This window comes from Pavona decussata, unplaced genomic scaffold, assembly GCF_977016875.1.
Source record: "Pavona decussata unplaced genomic scaffold, jaPavDecu1.1 SCAFFOLD_114, whole genome shotgun sequence".
Classification (NCBI taxonomy): Eukaryota; Metazoa; Cnidaria; class Anthozoa; order Scleractinia; family Agariciidae; genus Pavona; species Pavona decussata.
The window spans coordinates 4463961-4482500 of record NW_028145528.1 but is presented as its reverse complement, the minus strand read 5'-3'; the positions used below and the strand labels follow the sequence as shown (position 1 = coordinate 4482500).

Below are 18540 nucleotides of genomic sequence, written 5' to 3'. Positions count from 1 at the left end.
AATGTCCTGAAGTAAGGACATACACTGTACATGCTTTTATTTCATTTGTGTAACAAATATCAGATTTATTCCATGAAATACAAATGAACCTTGGCTTTTCATGATGAAATTAATCTTACAGAGATGTTTATGGATACTGCAATCTGGGGCAAAACTGTTAAGAAACTTTTTGTCCATCTGCAAATTCCTCCGCTGCAATGATACAACAACAACACAGCCCCCCCCCCCTCCCCCTCATTTTTTTTTACATCTTTATTATTTTGTTTTCTCTCAATAAGGATAATTGCAATATTAAATTACAATTATACTAACATAACATTATTAACAGTAATATTGCTTAATATAACTCATAGTATTACAATAATTTTTTTATTGTTTACAACACAAAACTGCAAAATTTAAAAATATTACAAAAATTAAGATACATGAAATTTACAGAAAACAATCTTATACAATCAACAAAGGTGTGCAAAATTCTACCATTTAGCAATGAAAAGTTTCTGTTGGCCCGAGGTGACCGCTCTGTATTTTTCTAGTTCTTTTTTATCTTGCACTAATGTTCTGAAGTTAGTAAGAGATGATTTTTCAGTATTTAGCGCATTAACGTAGGGGAAATACTTTCCAAGTATTATGAGGTGATTGAGGGCTAAACATGGTGGGTTCAATTGGTGAATATATCAATGTTGGTCCACCGCTAAAAAAAAGGCTGGGTAATTGTCTGTACTTCAAAGCAATATTGAGTGAGGTGGCGGGGGGAGTGAAGGTTCACTGCTCTCCAGGTAGTGTTTTCCTTAAGGGAGATTGAAATATATGCACAAAATTTACATTTTTCTCAACTAGTTTTGTCCAAGATGGTGGGTTGCATTTTGCAGTGGACAACATTGTGCTATTGGCAACCTGTAAGTTGTCTTTTATGACTCCAAGCAATGACTCGTAGTAACTTGGTGCATGAGACAGGCTCACCTGACAAACCTTTTCAAAACAGATGCTTACTTCACACACCCCAATGTCCTTACTGTATTATTGAGATGTCTGTTTTAAAGGGGTAGAGATTAAACTGCTCAAGATTATCACCAAAGGTTATCTTCAACAACTAGCACCTCAGAAGTTTGTGCAATGAAAGCGCTTATTTGAAGGAAAATTACCAAGTGAACTAGCGAGTCCAGAGCAAGTCTAAAAGTTTTTTTTAATTCTACACTTAGTTGATTTTAACCTGTTTGTGAATTCCATGCTTTGCTGGTTAAACTTCCTTTCTGTGTTTCAAAAAGGCCATCACCTCTTTTGTGATCCTTTTGTCAAAATCAGCCAACTTCAGAGTTCAATATCTCTGAAATTAAGCTTTCCCGCTAACAAATGAAGACATATCAAGGTTTATCATGGAAAAAATTAGCCCCCATGCGAACATGCGCCAATTTTTTAGCACTTTTTTTTTTCACATGTAGCAAAATCATCACTTGTGCCTTTTTTGCAGTGAGCGGTTCAATTTACCTGCATATGATAGTTAGAAAGTAGTTAATGGTTGTTTACACATTGTATACTTTTGGAACATTACATTACATTGTACATTGTAGTTTAAGGATTCCTAATACATGCAAGTCATGGATAATCAAGTGCTGATTGTATTTACTTGGGTTCTCTTACCCAGTTCCCCTATTCTGAATGGACCTTTCTCTAGAAATACACTGTACAGTCAACTCCCTTTATTGCGGACACCCTCGGGACCGCGAGTTAGTGTCCTTAATAGCGAGAGTCCGTAATAACGGGAATTAATTTCGGTCAAACGTCTGTAATTTATTTTTCCGAGGATTTAGTTGCTGTCCGTATTATCAGGGTGTAGGTAATAGCGAGGTGTCCGCAAGGCGAGAGTTGACTGTAGGTGTACATGTAAATATTGAAATTTCTTTTTTTAAGGAGAGGGTCTCCAGCTGGTTTGACCTCGAGCTCAACAGAGCCTGTGAATGGTGCTCGTCACCTGACTTTATGAGAGGGGAGATTGAACGCTATGTGGAAAAGCCATTAGACGAGTGGCAAGAGCTGCTACTCGATCTTTGCTACTGCTATGACTGTGTTCAGGAATATCACAGGCTTGCTGAGGAACTGATAGAAAGGGAACCACGCTATAAAAAGGTAAGAAAACTTTGTGATTACACTGTATAAAAATTATCTCAAGTTTAGTTAGTTCATTGTGGATGGCAGTCACTTTTTTTAACTTTAAAATATAGTCACAAATTTTTGTTTGCTTACACAAGAAAGAAAGTTGAGATCTTTCATGTGGAACTACTTTTCTTGCATTCAGGGATCCTTCAATTAATGTAATTTAAAAATATTTTAAATTAAGCTTATGAGTTAGGAACTGTTCAAACCGTCATGTTGGAGTTTTTACTTCCTTGCACTGCTTGAACATAAACAAGTTTTATGGGACTAGAAGGCAACAAGCGGGAAATTCTATATAATAAAAACCTTATTGAACCAGCTTGTTCTGTCCTTATCGAGAAATTATCGGTCTCATCCTCAACCTCTCGTCCTCGCCTTCAAGCTAGTTCAATAACAAACTGTATATGTATTATTCACTTTGACAAGAAACTGTACAACACATTGTCTCTGTATTGGCATCAGTAAAACTGAACATTGGGGGTAACATTGTGATGGACTAGTCTCCTAGCTAGGACTAGTTACTTCATGTAACTGAAACTGAATTAAACTTTGCATCACAGTAACAGTCAAAATGTTGCTGGCACTAGATGTGCTGTTTGTGACATGTTTTCATATGTTGAGTTGCGACCCTGTATTACCTGAGAAGGTTGGTTCTACACTACTACAATATAATTATAACCAACTATATGTATATGCAAGTTCTCACCTATTTCATAAGTGTTACTACCGTCTCTCATACAATGGTAAGAGTTTCAGTGATGGGTGAATTAAGCCTCCCCTCCCCCATATTGTACAGGTCCATGGTGTAGCAAATTATGGGTAATTCTTGGTAACATTAGAGGAGTGGAACAGGGTTCAGGATACAAAAAGAAACCATCTTTCACACATGTATGCATGTGGGTCTTTGGAAGGTTTTGTGAAATGGTCTCCCTCCTTGTCTCTCCTTGTGCTTTATGATACAGGTTTGTTAAAACATTGTGGTGTATTTAACAATTATTCTACAAGCGCACAGTGGAATGGGATGATAGATAGCTGACAAGACGCTGCATGCCTTGTTGGTTTTTATCATCCCTGATCCACCACCAACAAACTTGAGTGGGATAATTGTTTTATTTAAAACAACCAAGAAATACTGCTAGATCTTGCTGGAATGACTAGACGAATATTTACATGTTCCTGTAATGGCTGCTCTTTCTCAGGCATGATATAATTAACAAAAATTATTATTCACCAAAGTGGAGGTGAATACGCTTTGCGGCTTGGTAAATATCCGTCACTTTCACCGACACTGAGATGAATAATTGTTTTAGTATATACCACACAAGCTGAATAAGAAGTGGGCCAAAAATTACTTTATTTTTGACAATATACCGACAGATGATGGGCAATTTTAAAATCTTGTGCACTGCGCAGTAAGCGAATTCTTATTTTAGAAAGTTCCGCCTTGCTTTCTTGTGGACAAACAAAACTTCTGGGGGCACTTGTTTAGTTGCTACGTGTCTTTTCTTCAATTGTTGTGTGAAATTTGTCCTGTTGTTGAAACCATACTGCAAAACATTAGATGTTTCATTGTTTACATTGTAATTATAGTGCTTGACAGTTTTTGTAAACAAGGCATTGTATTATATTTTTTGCCTTAGCATAATTATGAGGTTTGAAAGATTATATAACTTATCATGTAATGCCGTCAAACCAAACTTTGTTGCCACTTTTGTATTTTTTGTAATAGCCGTCTCTGTTATCAAAATGTTTTCCTCTTAAATGACCGTGGCAAAGCGGAAAGCTATCTCGTTTCTCTTCGGCTGCTTGGAGGTGAATAGTACTTGCCTAACCAATCAGCGCACACGAAAAGCACTATTCTCTTGTGTGGTATACTAATTAACAATTATTCCACGAGCGCGCGTTGGATATGAGATGATAGATAGCCAATGAGGAGCGAAGCGCCGAGTTGGCTATAATGATCTCATATCCAACAAACGCGAGTGGAATAATTGTTTTATTAAAAACAATCAAGAAATATTGTAAGTTATGGCTTGTTTCGCTTAGCAAGAACAACCAGAAGACCATTTTAATGATCCCTATCGTCGGGCATGGTATAATAGCTCATATACCATGGCCGCTAAGCCAATCAAATCCCTGGAATTGCATTATACAATGATCCATTTTTTAATAATGACTGATATCCCATGGCAAAACTCTGGCATTACATTACCCAATGATTCAGTTTCTAGTAACAGTATTTACATGTATTTAACGCTGGCATTTTGTTTCTCAGAAATTTCAGGCTTTAGACATTGACAGGCTGACCCAGGCAATATCGAAAGCCTTAGAGAGCCTTGTTGAGAGGAAGGTGTTTGATCCACCATTACAGGTTTGTTTCTTTGAAACAGAGATGCATTTTTTATGACCCATTCTCGCTGTTCACTGAACATGTGCTGAACTAAACAAAATTCAAGCTAAGGTTACATGTAACTTTCATGTACTGTCAGTAACAACCTTTATAAGGCTTTGCAAGTAGGTTTTTGCCTACAATATTTAGAGATTTAATAACAGTGATGGTGATGATGATGATGATGATGATGATGACAGCATCATCCTCAGAGGCCAAGTCGGCAGTTAGGGCATCCAAATGGCCTGGCCAATGCTGGCTCTTGATTGGATTTTCCTGCCAAATAGGTGAGCAGCAAGTCTCAAGTCAATTCCCTTTATAAAATGCAGACTGCAGATTGCAGACTGCAGACTGGGTATAAAATGCAGACTAAGACCAAAACCGCCTCTTTGTCAAATACAGGATACATTTTGAATTTTTCAACTTAACTTATGCTACAATCGTCTTTCGAGATATCCTTTTCGAAAAGCGTCAACCTTGAAATAAACAACCTCAAAGCATGACATAAGCAATAACGTGGAACCCATGACCTCTACTTCACACGTGGTTGATCTTTTCGCCGCTTTGCGTCAACATGACATCAGAGACATTGGTAAGTGGCAGTCAGGGTGGTAATAAAATCATGTTTTTCTTAATAAAATATGTGTTCATGTATTGCTAGAATACTGAAGGTATACAATTTGTCTTTGACAAACTTCGGTAATATTCAAAGAAACTAGTGAAAATCTGTCGATGTCAAATTGCTTGCCCCCGTGGAAATCAAGTCTGTTCCCTCATTATAATATTAATCATTAAAAACTGAATCATTGTATAATGCAATTCGAGGGATTTGATTGGCTGAGCGGCCATGGTACAGTACCGCTCGAAACTATGGGACCATTTGCCGCGAATTTGCCTCGGTCGATTCGCGGTTTTGATCTGCGGTTTCACCTAGGCAAAACCTCGTCTAACCGCAATAAAAACCTCGGTTTCACCTAGGTTTTTTTCGGTTGACTTAAGCCGCGGTGAAAGGCAGGACGCGGTAGGGTTTGAATAGGCTATTGTTCGCTTTGTTTTCATGTTCTTCAAGGACAATAAGCGAATTGCCGGGTTTTAGGTGTGATAAATTTCACGGAAGCGCACTCGCTCTCAAGGGAAATAATCAAAGCGCTCTGTGAGCGAACTCGTGAATTGAACTGGTAAATGTAATAATATTTCGGATTATGCCAAAAATTATTTGCTTAACGTGCAAAACAGTTCATTAAACTTCACTCGCACAATTCCTTTCGATACGCGAAGCAACGCAAACTGCAAAGGTGCAGTGAAAGCTCGAATGCTAGTCGACGAAAGAAGAGAGTGCTTCCAGGTCTTTTTGAAGGAATTACAATGGAACTAGTTGGGCATAAGTGAAAAGGCACTACTACTCCCGTTGTGGCTGAATAACAAACTGCAAGAGTCCAGGTTTCCTACCAAGAATCGCCGTAAATTTCCGCGTTGTGTTGTTGCGGAATGAAACTTGATACACGTGAAGGACTTTGGTTGCCTAGCACGTGACTGAAATCTTCCCGGTGTTTTCATCATGGCACGTTCCTTTCTACGTCCAAACGACGGCTTCTCTCAACGTTTTAAAACATCGGAAGGGGCTTTTCACTTTTGCTAAAGTTGCTGTTTTCGTTTTATCCAAAGTAAATATTATTAGAAATACGTTAAGCGTTGCGGTAATTTTCCGCGTTTGTGTTTGCTCCAAGTGAATCGATCTTATCGCTCACACTCGATACCGAATCAAACCTATTACGAAGTTTTAGTTTTTCGAATCCGGATTACATTGGCAATACATTTGGAGGGATTTTCACTTTGCTTTTCTCCGCGTCCGTACTGAAATCCGATTGCATATTTTGAATTCAGCGTCGCTATTTCGATTGAACTTTGTTGCGCACTTTACATCAGTAGGAAAGGTTATCAGGAGGTTTATCAAACGAATAGAATATCTTTCTTGACTGTGTGGCATAAACAGCAAGAATTAAACTGAAACTATGTCTTTTGCTCTGTGATTATTGCCTGTAGCGTGACAAAAACTGAACATGTCCCAAATGCAGAAAAGAAACTTTCGTCAGTGACTGCCAAACGAATTTGTTATCGGTCGTTCGGTTTCCGACTCGGTGAGTCTTTACAAATTCTTTTGTTTGAGGGCTTCTTTAGGATGAAAGGTGAGACAATGTTTGACAATACCCTGACAATAGTAATAAGTCATTATTGTATTTTTACCGAGGCATTGCCGCGTCTAATTTCCCGCGGCTTTCGGTTGCTTTCGTCTTTGCCGCGGTTGCGGTTTTCGTCCCACCGCGGTGAATTCGCGGCAATCACGTTCGGCAAAGACGAGGTTTTACCGCGTGCAAATGGTCCCATAGTTTCGAGCGGTACTGTATATGAGCCATTATACCATGGCCAAGAAATGGCGGCCATTAAATTGTCTGCTGGTTCTTCTCTCACAGCAAAATCAGATTCAATCTAGCAATATTTCTTGATTGTTTTTAATAAAACAATTATTCCACTTGCGCTTGTTGGATATGAGATGATTATAGCCAACTCGGTGCTATGCGCCTTGTTGGCTATCTATCATCTCATATCCAACGCGCGCTTGTGGAATAATTGTTAATTATGAAAACCGTCATGGGCGTAATAGGCCTTATCACGGTTTTCGACGCCATTTTGACGAGTAGGCAAACAGGCTCGAAATAACAGTGTTTGTATGGAAATCCGATGCCAAATAATTTTCATGAAACATCGCTTCTGAAAAATTCATGAAGTGGAAACTTTTGGCAATAGGAAAAGGATTTTGAGAAAAAAATTGAAGGGACGTAGCTGTGCCAGAAAGCGTTCAGTTATGTTTTGAACTTTCCATACATTTGTCTGTTAGCGAACCAGCCGTGGACTGCTCTAAAAATAGCTCGCGGGAAACAAAATACAGGGAAATGTATGGAAAGTTCATAACATGACTGGACACTTTCTAGCACAACTACATCCCTCCAAATTTTTTCTTTAAATCCTTTTCCTAGTGCCAAAAGTTTCCAATTCATGAATTTTTCAGAAGCGATGTTTTATGAAAATTATTTGACATTGGATTTCCATACAAACACTGTTATTTCGAGCCTGTTTGCCTACTCTTCAAAATGGTGTCGAAAACTGTGATAAGGTCTATTTTTTATGAACCAATGCAAAGCGATTAAGCTCGAGTCTTCTTTAAGGGCCTCAGGAAATGAAAGCTACCAAATTGAGATAAAGAAAACAAACTGTTGAGAAATGGGTCAAGAATAAGGTCAATTTCGTGGGAGATGATCTTGGAAATGTGATTGCGTGACACTAGGGTAAGTTGAAAATTGAAAATGTATCCTGTATTTGACGAAGAGACGGTTTTGATATCAGTCTGCATTTTATACCCAATCTGCAGTCTGCATTTTATACTGACCGATTCCATGTCTTCTTACACAGGCTACCACATGAAGGATTTTGTGTCTTCTATATTGGAGTTCGCTTGTTTGAGTATCATTCACCAAAGACACTCAGGCTGTTCCCATGGGAAGTCTAAAATATAAAACTGACAAAAGTGGCAAAGAAATGCAGGGGTACATACATCTGTGTGTCAAATGAAGACAAACAACTACTTCTCATATATAGATTTTCCATGGAAACAGCCAGAAAAAATTAATGTAGAAAAAATTATGGGGGCAAACTCTAGTATGGTAGATAATAGTCCTATGTGTAAAGTTCTCTGAAATTAAACAAACAAAGTTGACTTGAGATTTTTGGTTCACCTACACTGTATTGGCAGGAAAAGAAATGGATTTTTTTAACCAGTCAAGAGCCAGTGTTGGCAAGGCTGTTTGGGACTGGTTCAGGTCTGTCCCCAGGGGGATGTATTTTCTGCTTGTTTTCTTTTTGCCGACTGACTTTCCCTTGTGCTAACTTTCTGTCATAAAGTCTCCAAGTATGTAATAACAGTGACAACAACAATCACAATAACGCATTTTGACAGGCCTCAACAAGTTTAAAAAAATGCAATAACGATTACTAGAATACAAAAATGCATTTGATTACAACAACTGATGGCCTGGTGCAAACCAAAGTAAGTGATGATTTCACCTTGGCATCCAAATTTTTCTGAATTTTGCTAAAATTTGGCATGCACACAGACTTGTGTCACAGGGTTCGTGCTACTCCTTGAAGTCCTTGAAAAACTCTGGAATTTAATTTTAGATTTCAAGGGCGCTTGAAAAGCCCTTGAAAAGAAGAATTCTTGCTGAAAGTGCTTGAAAATAATGAAAACTCCTTGAATTTTTGTTTGGATGGGCAATAATGTGGTAACAAAGTAATTCAGGGATTGAGCGCAGATTTGAAAATTGGGGACAGATTAGATCCGGAGAAGCTTTTTTAAGTTGATATTCATGACCAATGAAGACATTTTGAAACAGTACAAGACAAAGTAACTTTGCTTTGAGTACTCCTTGAAAAGTCAGTTTTTAGTGCTTGAATACTCCTTGAATTTTATGTCCAAAAACCAGCACAGACTATGTGTCAGAACATAGTTCCACATCTAGCTTGACATTAAGGGCTTGAATTCGTCCAGCAAGCTTGTAACTTTAGCCTAGAAACTGACCCAACTGTTAAGTGATGTTTAAAATGATTTCTTTAAAGGCAAAGCTTAACAAGAGTTCTAACATGATAACAACTCTCTTAGCCAAAGTACAGCCCACAGACTTGTTATCACACTAGAACTTTTTTTCAGCTTTAAAGAGTGAGGAAAAGAAGTCATTTTAACTAATGGAAGTCTTGTCTAATAGACACCACTCATAAGCGGACATTTGGTCATGTTCTGAGCAACATACAAACACTACATTTTTAACCTCCCGTAAGTGGACACCTCTCATAAGCGGACACTTGGTCATGTTCTGAGCTACATACAAACACTACATTTTAACCTCCCATAAGTGGTCACCTCACTTTTTCTGGTTGTGAGAGCATCCGTTTACTGGAGGTTTGACTGCATTTCTCCTAACAAGTAACATATGAAATACACAAAACCGGGTGGAGAGTGTGCATGCTGACATCAGAGCTTAAAGGTTTAACACATTGTCTGTTTCTTGAAGGATGTTCCCTTAAATCTGCAAGTTCCTCTCATGGAGATAATACGTTACCCTTATTTTCTACATCATGAGCAACTGGCAGCGCTGTTTGTACAGGGATTGATTGGTGCTAACAAGTGTGGCCACCCTCTCAAGTTAGAAGAGAAAGTCCCCGGTGCATACTTGTTGCTTGTTCATCCAGATGCTGAGGTATTGTTTACATTTGTAGGCACTGTTTTTGCAAAATAATCACTGCTCCTGAAATTTATAATCACTCCCTTCCCCCACATCTCTGTTGTGTGTGACCCAGACTGCTGCAGTTATAATTTGTTGTTTTTGAAGGCTTGTTTGCCATATATCAGATATTGAATCTGGGTTTTTGATTCGTTTTCAGTAGTTGCACTTTAGGACTTAACGAGTCTTGAAAGGGTTTTAGCCATGTGCACAAGCATAACCCGTCCACACCATAGCCAAGGTGCATGTGTCAGCTGAGTGAATCAAAATTTCTTTCAAAAGTCGCGTGCACAGGATACCAGAAGTGGAAATGTACAGCTGTAGCGTAAAATCGTGCGAACTGGAAATAAAAGCTGCAGGAAACATATGTTTTTATCTAGAAATTTTGCACAGTGACCTATCTTGATTTTTAGCATCCATGCAGCATTCATATATCTTATTCGATGGTTTTACATATAATTCACGCGGATATTTTGCGAGTTGTGTAGTATGAGCAAAATATCCGTGAGTATTATCTGTAAAACTATTGAATAAAAGACTTATTATTCCACTACAAAAATATTTTGCTATTTTCACTTCAATTTAATGGTAAGAGTGTTGAAATATACCCAGTATTATCTGTCCGTATTGGCTCTGTTGTAAACCAGTCAAACTGGGACACTACAGTGTATTACAGTCTCATATTTTGCACGTTCTCTCGACCTTATGTGGTGAAATGACGTAAAGGTGGAATAATGAATTACGGTAAACTGCTGCTTATATGCCTCCCCTGGTTATAGGCTCATCTACCTGTAAACCAAAAAAAACATCCGATTAAGCCCACCCAGATATAAGTCCAACTCTAGCTTTCCTTGTTTTGAGTGATGTTAAGCACTTTCGCAGAACTCTGTACTACTTCAAACAGAAAATTGGAAACATTGTCAGTTTATAATAACAAAGCAGGAAGCCTCACTGCTGTGAATTAGACATTAAGGTTGCATTTCATTGACCCCATTCTGGAATAGGAATGATACAATGATGACAAGAAGTCCCTCATAAGAGGTGTTTGGAGTTTGCGGAGTACAAAGTGGTTCTTAAATTATCGTGTATCAGCAAAATTTTGCAGAAATGCCTTCCTAAATTTAATTAAAAAGATAAATCTATTCCACTTATTCTTAATCCTGGAATACAGTTAATCGAATGCAACCTAAAATTTTAACAATCGCATAGCAAAGATGAACTTCAAGGGAAACATCTGAGCTTCCGTTTTGTTACATTCCAGTTTCGTTCATGTTGTTAGTTTTAATTTTGTTCCAAATATTGAAATGAATTCGATTTATTATGACGTTTTAAAGCTTAATTAAAAACCGGTAAATGAAAACCATATTTCGATCAACACTGCTATAGCTTGTTTCAAAACGGTTTTTTTTTATTCTGGTTATAAGCCCCTCTGTTTATAAGCCCATCTAAAACCCTTTACGAAGTTGTATAAGCCCAGGGCTTATAAGCAGCAGTTAACGGTATGCCACTTCTAATTGGGAGAAAGTTATCCAGTAGAATTTTCTGTAGATGAATAAATGCCTTTTTTGATATAACAGAAGATCTACTGGATGACGTTTTGTCTTATTTCCAGAGGATTTAAAGAATTTAGGGTGCTTTCCACAAAACAATAAAAGCGATAGGTCACTGACTTAGTTTTTGGGACAATTTCCAAAAATTGAAATTTAGAGGTCCTTTTTGGGAGCTGACCTGTCTCCATGGTAACTGCTATGATGTCAGCTCTAGCCTAAAAGTATTGTCCAATAATAGAGTTACAAAGATGTTTATAATTTGCCCACATGATCAGATACAACTTTTCGTGACCTTTCATCATTTCACAAACACTGTGACAATAAAAAAAACCCCTTATGACCCTCATTAATTTTATAATGAATGTCTGGCTAGTTTTTTCAGTACTGGTAAATGCGTATTGTGTCAACCTGACCTCACGGGAAACACACTTTTTTTGAATGTTCATAAATATTCAATGATCCGATGTTTTATTCAAAAGTGACACTTAGCTGATCGAATGTATTTCAGTTGAAAAACGTTTGAGAAACAGTTGTAAAACTAAGATTATGTACCTAGTCAACATGCCTAGCACTCGAAGTTTTTCTTACGATCTCAACTTCAAGTTGAAAATTGTCGTGGAGGCCGAAGCCATTAATAACAATCAGGAAATTGCGCATGAATACAGCATCTGAATCCATGGTCAGGAAATGGCGTAAACAGCAGGATGTTTTGTTCTCCGGCGAGCTGAAGATGTCAGCAAAGCGAGCGTTGATGGAATGCTACCGCCCAAAGGATCCCAAGCTGGATCAAGTTTTAGCAGGCTGGTTCAGCGGACAACAAAGCCAAGGTCAGCATTCATGTTTTCAGTTCACTGTTATTCGTTTTATTTCACAACTACAGAGAATCTAATGTACTATTTATACACCCTAACCTGTCACAACAACTTCAACATTTTATTTGATTGATCATTGTTTACTTGTTATCTCTTATCATGTAACTCACTTCTTGTACTGGTAATTTCTTTTCAGGTCTGTCAGTTAACAGAATGATGCAGACAGTAAAAGCAAGAGAACTGAGCAATGATCCCAACTTCAAAGCGTCCCTGGGATGGTACAGCAACTTGAAGCGTCAACATGCCATCTCAATGGCATCTAGAATTGATTATAAGGACGCAACGAATCATGTGCTGCAAAAAATTTGCTGAGGCGCAACAAAGTAGTTGGAAAATCATTCTTTTGCATTATTTAAAGCAAGTTGGCGGAAAATTGGTTTTGGCTTGACCTTAAAAAACTTCCTGTTAAACTACCTCATTTTTACGAAGAATGTTTACAATCTTGGCTCAGCATTCTGCAGCAACGGGAGAGTGCAGTCAAATTTTGAACAATAACACAAGAGCGAATACAATAATATGGAATGATAAGGATATTTTAATTAATGGAACATCGATTTTTCATTATAGCCTATTTAATAAAGGAATAGTCACACTCGAAGATCTTGTAAGTGACAAGAATGATGTAATTATCAAACAGAATCTAAATGAATCAATTTTCTCACCCATGGAAGTGTTTTACTTGATGCAGATTCTTGATGCCCTTCCGATGGTGTGGCGAAACTCCTTGTTGTCTTGTGGGCCAAAAAGTGGGAAATCTTTTGTTTTAAGTGACCATATCCAACTACGTTTAAAGAGCATGTGCGTTGGAATCGATAAAGCTGTTTCGAAAAATGTTTATAAGGAAATACGAGCAAGGTGTGAAAGCACTCCAACTGCGCAAAAGAAATTTACGGATCTGTACTCAGGTAAATGTTTAGATTGGCGCGAAATAAACAAATTGCCATTTAAAGTCCTCGTGGATACAAAATCGCGGGAATTCCAAAATAAAATTTTAAATCGATACTTAGTAACGAATTCATTCCTCTGTAAAATAGGTCTAATAACTTCGCCATTATGCACATTCTGTGAACGTGAGAACGAATCCCTCGAACATTTATTTATTATGTGTTCCTATACTACGAGTTTCTGGCTGGACTTTATTTGTTAGTGCAAAAAAATAAATATAGACTTAGAGGAACTTTCTAATATTGATATTCTTTTGGGAATCTGGCAGAGAAAGGAAGATTTTCTTTTATTTAATCATCTTGTAATTTTGGCTAAGCAGTATATCTATGATTGTAGCCAAAAAAGTACTCATCCTTCTTTTAGAATATTCACCAATAAGATCAACTACGTTTATCGATTAGAATGGCAAATAACGAAGTCAAATAAGAACGAGTCCAGTCACAAACTTAAATGGAAAAAATATAGACTGTACGCTTTAGATACTTTATAACTGTACAGTGCTCTCGTTTTTTCTCCCTTAGCGACAAACTGTAGAAAACTAGGTTAATAAATAAAAATTATATGTATTATAAAAATAGCTAGCATAACTAACATAAGTGTTGTATTTATAGTTAGTATTGTAAGTAATGTTACTATATTGTAAATAGTGTTACGCATTGTTAGAAATTTAGTGTTGTAAGTAATGTTAGTATTGTAAGCAGTGTTAGTGTTGTAAGTAATGTGTGGTACTTAAATGAAAGAGCTGTAGTGCCTTTCCACTTCTGCCCAACTTGATGATAGTGCAAAACCTTTCATGGAAAGGGGAAATCGAAGTGGAGGGTAATCCAGCCCAGCAGGAAGTCTGGATTGCTGATATTGAGTGGGAAGGTTTCTTGGGTATGGATTTTGTGCGCTAATATGGTTGTCAAATTACTTCTACACTTCTTCGTTGTATAATTGTGAGCGCTTTAGGGTGGCCATTGAGGACAAGGGTGATTTCAGCCAACAGTCAAATGATAGCTGCAGCAAAGGTGCTTGATTGGTGTAATGAAGTAGGACTGGCAATCGTAGAGCCAATGATGGAATTCACTTAGCGAAGCAAACTCCTTGAGGACAGTGTACATGTAAAGATGGGAGACAACGTCCCCATTTGGCTTCTTAACTCCAAGGTGTTTCCAAGACTACAGGAACTCTAATTCTATCGTCTGTGAACCATTTGAGCAAGTTGATAGAGTGCAAGAAGCAGTAGAGACAAAAGTACAATTTCCCCTGGCGTTCCAACCACAGGAATTAGAAGATAGAGCTACAAATAGTTTTTCCCAGAGGTGGAAGAATTGTTGAGTAGGACTGAATAGTGACTTGTCCACTGGACAAAGTTATCCGCTCTTTGAACAACTGGGTACAGGATGTCTTTTCCACTTCTAAAAGTCCATCGGCCATACATTTATAGAGTAACATCAGATCAATAATGGAGAGTCACGTCCTTTCACACAAACACCTAGACAGCTCCCCATACACCTTAAAGGAAAAGGCAGAGAAATAAATTGAAGTTGCTGCAAAAGGGCATCATTGAACCTTCATCAAGCCCTTGGTCATCTCCTGTAGCGCTGGTGTTAAAAAAAGATGTCACGATAGGCTTTTCCGTCGACTACTGCAAGTTAAACAGTGTCACCGCCAAGGATTCCTATTCACTTTCAAGGATTGAGGATTGCTTGGATGCTCTGTCAGGGTCTCAGTGGTTCTGCACACTAGATTTGGCCAGTGGATATTGGCAGGTCAAGAGGAAGTCGAAGGACAAGGAGAAGACTGCATTTTCAACAGAGTCTGGCCTTAACCAGTTGCAGGTGATGCCTTTTGGCTTTTATAATGCTCCAGCAACATTTGGGAGGTTCATAGAGAAGGTGCTCGTTGGTTTGCCTGGTATCTTCCTTGATGAAATCATTGTCCATGCGAAGAGGACAAAGGAGAGGCACTGACGGGGTTACAACTGGTTTCTCAAAGGCTAAGGTCTGCCAGCTTAAAGCTCAGTCCAAAGAAATGCATCTTCTTTCAATGGAAAGAAATATTTTTGAGCCATGTCTCGGTGGTGATGAAATAACTACGGATTAGTAATTCTGGACACTTATGGTTATGAAGTCGTGTACCGTCCAGGAAAGCAACATGGAAATGCAGATGCATTGTCATGATGACCATGCACTTCTGACGGGTGTGCATTTTATGATGCCACAACACTCAGGAAGATGCGATGACAAGAACTACACACCAGAAGCTTGAACCTGGGATGGAATCACCGCCTCAAGAAATCTACAGGAGATGCAAGCACAGTGTACATTTTGGAGCTCCATGATCGTATTAAAGATATGTGGCAGTTTTTGTTGTCAAGTGGTCCGCTTTGTTCTGTTACAGTATTTTAATATTTTCTTGTACAAAAAATCAGTATCTTGCTGACTATGCTTTTGCTGTTGATACTTTACTTGAGCTTAGTATCATAGTTCATTAGCTGACACATTCTCCACTCATCTATACCCGGACTACCACACATACATGTACCTTGAACAGTGACTTTACATTAACGTTGGTTAATGATTAATGATTGTTGCTATATCAATATATTGGTTAAATATCTTGTTTGTATGGCACGGACTTGAAAACCCATAAGAATGTATTTGAATTATGAATAACCTTGTAGCTCCAGCTCAAGTTTATAAACCTATCCACTCATTTGTGCATGTTATCTTTTTGGCCTCCAGGTACGTGGTTGGGCAGTTAGAAGTACGCGAGATCTGGGTCTCATCAATCCAGATGATTATGACCTGTTGATGGAGGTGATCAAGTGGATGCTTGGGGTTGTTAAACTCGATCTGTTTGAAAACTTTCATTCAATTGCACCAGAAAGTACAGAAGTCCTGCCATTTGAACTTATGCCATTGCATCTCTTCAGTTCACTATCCTTGAAAAAGTACTGGTTTGGCCTGTTTGTCTTGGTGAGGCAGATGGATGTCTCAACAGTTCAGTTATGCTTCATGGCTTCTGACGATAATGGGCACAGAGACTTCCTGGAGAAGATTGTGTTGTCTATGAAAAACCAAATGGAAGGTATTTTGGTTGTCTTAGTTTGATTTACGTAATCAGACTCCTGTGGTCATTTCGACTAAACAACAAACTTTCCCCACTCTTTGTTATTGCACATTGATATTTGCCATCTTGGGACTTTTAGAACATGATCAGTAAAGAAGATTCAATAATTTAAATTGCTCTTGTCATTTCAGGATACCGTTTAAATTCGATCGAACAACTAAACATACAGTATCTGTGTTATACCGTTTAAATGCCATATCCACACGTATGCTCACTGTGTGTTTTGAAATGTGCAAAAAGAACAACTGATTACCTAACCTCCAATTGAACAAAGCATTAAGTTAAAGTTAGTATAAAGTTTTGTTTGTGCTTTGCTGGCTTTTTGTAAGTGTTATTGTTTTTGGTCACAAATCAAACTGTGATGGCAGTGTTTTAGAATGTTAGTGTCATTGCAAAATAATAAAAGAATTCTTCAAAAATGAGACTTAATTGACGTCTTCCTTAGTTTTGAAGTGTTTTATGGCTAACACAACTGGCATCAAAAAAGAGCCTCCTCTGTCTGCCAGAAACAGTGCAATCCATTGCAGTTGGTTTCAACATTTTACTTCTTACTGGCAAACAAAATTCAAATTTGATGAACTGTCTGTTTTTGTAAGTGGTAATTTAGAACCATGTATAATTTATAATTTTCAACAACTACTAGTGGGTCATGGTCAATAAACTTAACCTTGTCCCAGAGTGGGTAGTGTGAGTATAAGAAAGCCGATAAGCTTCATCATGTTCCTTAATCCATTCATGGATTGATTTTCTTTATAGAGAGAGCTTTTTAGGACCCTAAAAATACGTAATTAGGTACGGGGAATAACTGCAGCTGTTTAGATGGAATTGTTTATCGCTCGAAATCTTTGAGATCATAGCTTTTCGGGGGAAACGTATGCAGCTTTGTCCACACAGCAAAACGAAAACAGTACCATGCCTCAAAAAGTCACTTATGATGTTGGCACCCGAAAGCCCTTCAACTGACACTTTCTTTGCTGTGACACATTTGGTGGCGAAAGTTTGCTTTGAGTTTGTTGTGATTGGAGAGTGTTTGCTGCTTGGTTTATTAAAAACTCTTTTCAATCATTAATCCAGAGTGTTCTTCATCCACAGCGGACGATTCTTTTTGGCATATCTTACAGTGCTTTCTGGTCTTGCTTGAGAGGCTTGGAGAGAGAATATGGCAAATGCCATCGTTTAATTACAAGCCTTTAGACATATTCCACACGATAACAACAAATCCCATCTACAGTAATTCGATTCAACAGTGGCAGGATGAAAGTGAAGCTAGCTTCAGCCAAGATGACTTCAGAGGTTCAGAAAGAACTAGGAGACTGTCATTTTCTGGTGGCCGATTTTATAAAACTGCAGTGGCTTTGTTTCACCCCTTTGTGCAGTCGCTTCTTGTTTTTGACTCAAGTGGAGAGTGTGTGTCAGAAGTTGTCAGATATCTTCACACTGTAGCAGGTCAGTGACCTTTACTCTTGTTTTTCCTCAACTCCTGGTAAACTCAAAATGTATCCCTAACTCAAAAAAAAAAAAAAAACCACCTACATTTATCCCCTCTCTACAGTTCTGTGGATGGAATTAAAACCGATAAACTTATTACTCAATTTTGCTCTTTTGCTATAATTTGTCTCCCAATGACTTATTTGCTTCCCTCCACCAGTTTTGTATTGCTTCTGACAGTTTGGGTCAGTGGGATTGACCTCTCCATTCTGCTACTTGTATTAGCCGTTCATGGGACTTCACAGCCTTCTAGTAGCTTTGAAAGGATCACATTATGAGTTTCCAGAAACGAAAATTGCGTTAGACCTGGTTTTCACTAGCGATGCAAGCACAGGCGCAAGCACAAGCCCAAGCATAAGAGTTTTATGTCAAGTGAAAACGAAGGTGATGCAAGCACAAGCACAAGAAAACGAAACATTTTGATCCTTGTGCTTGTGCTTGCACTTTTACTTTTGCTTGCGTCGAGGTCGTTGTATGGTGAAATAAGCATTCTTATGCTTGCCTCGTTAGTGAAAACCTGGCTTTAGTGTGGGTGGATGGCAAATACTTGTCAAAAGACATGTAACCTAAAGTGCGCACCAAAATGCGTTGTATTTTCTTGTACAATTAGATCTATGACTTGGCTTCTACCCAGGGCAGATGCGTTTAATTTTGCTCACAAACACTGAAGTCACTGAAGTAAATGAAAACAA

The 18540-nt window shown here is 38.2% G+C and overlaps 1 protein-coding gene across 3 annotated transcripts in view; it reads left to right on the top strand.

Annotated features, from left to right (window-relative positions):
* Window positions 1–18540, top strand: part of LOC146470323 (uncharacterized) — a 75422-nt gene that overhangs the window by 15238 nt on the left and 41644 nt on the right. For 2 of the 3 annotated variants that reach the window (XM_085122414.1, XM_085122416.1), the window contains 5 exons: window positions 1912–2127; window positions 4430–4525; window positions 9667–9852; window positions 15973–16318; window positions 17453–17806. In XM_085122414.1, the coding sequence (XP_084978540.1) occupies window positions 1912–2127; window positions 4430–4525; window positions 9667–9852; window positions 15973–16318; window positions 17453–17806 (1198 nt within the window). Of the gene's footprint in view, window positions 1–840; window positions 900–1911; window positions 2128–4429; window positions 4526–9666; window positions 9853–15972; window positions 16319–17452; window positions 17807–18540 lie in introns of those variants that run through there. The other variant, XM_085122415.1, reaches the window with a different exon arrangement.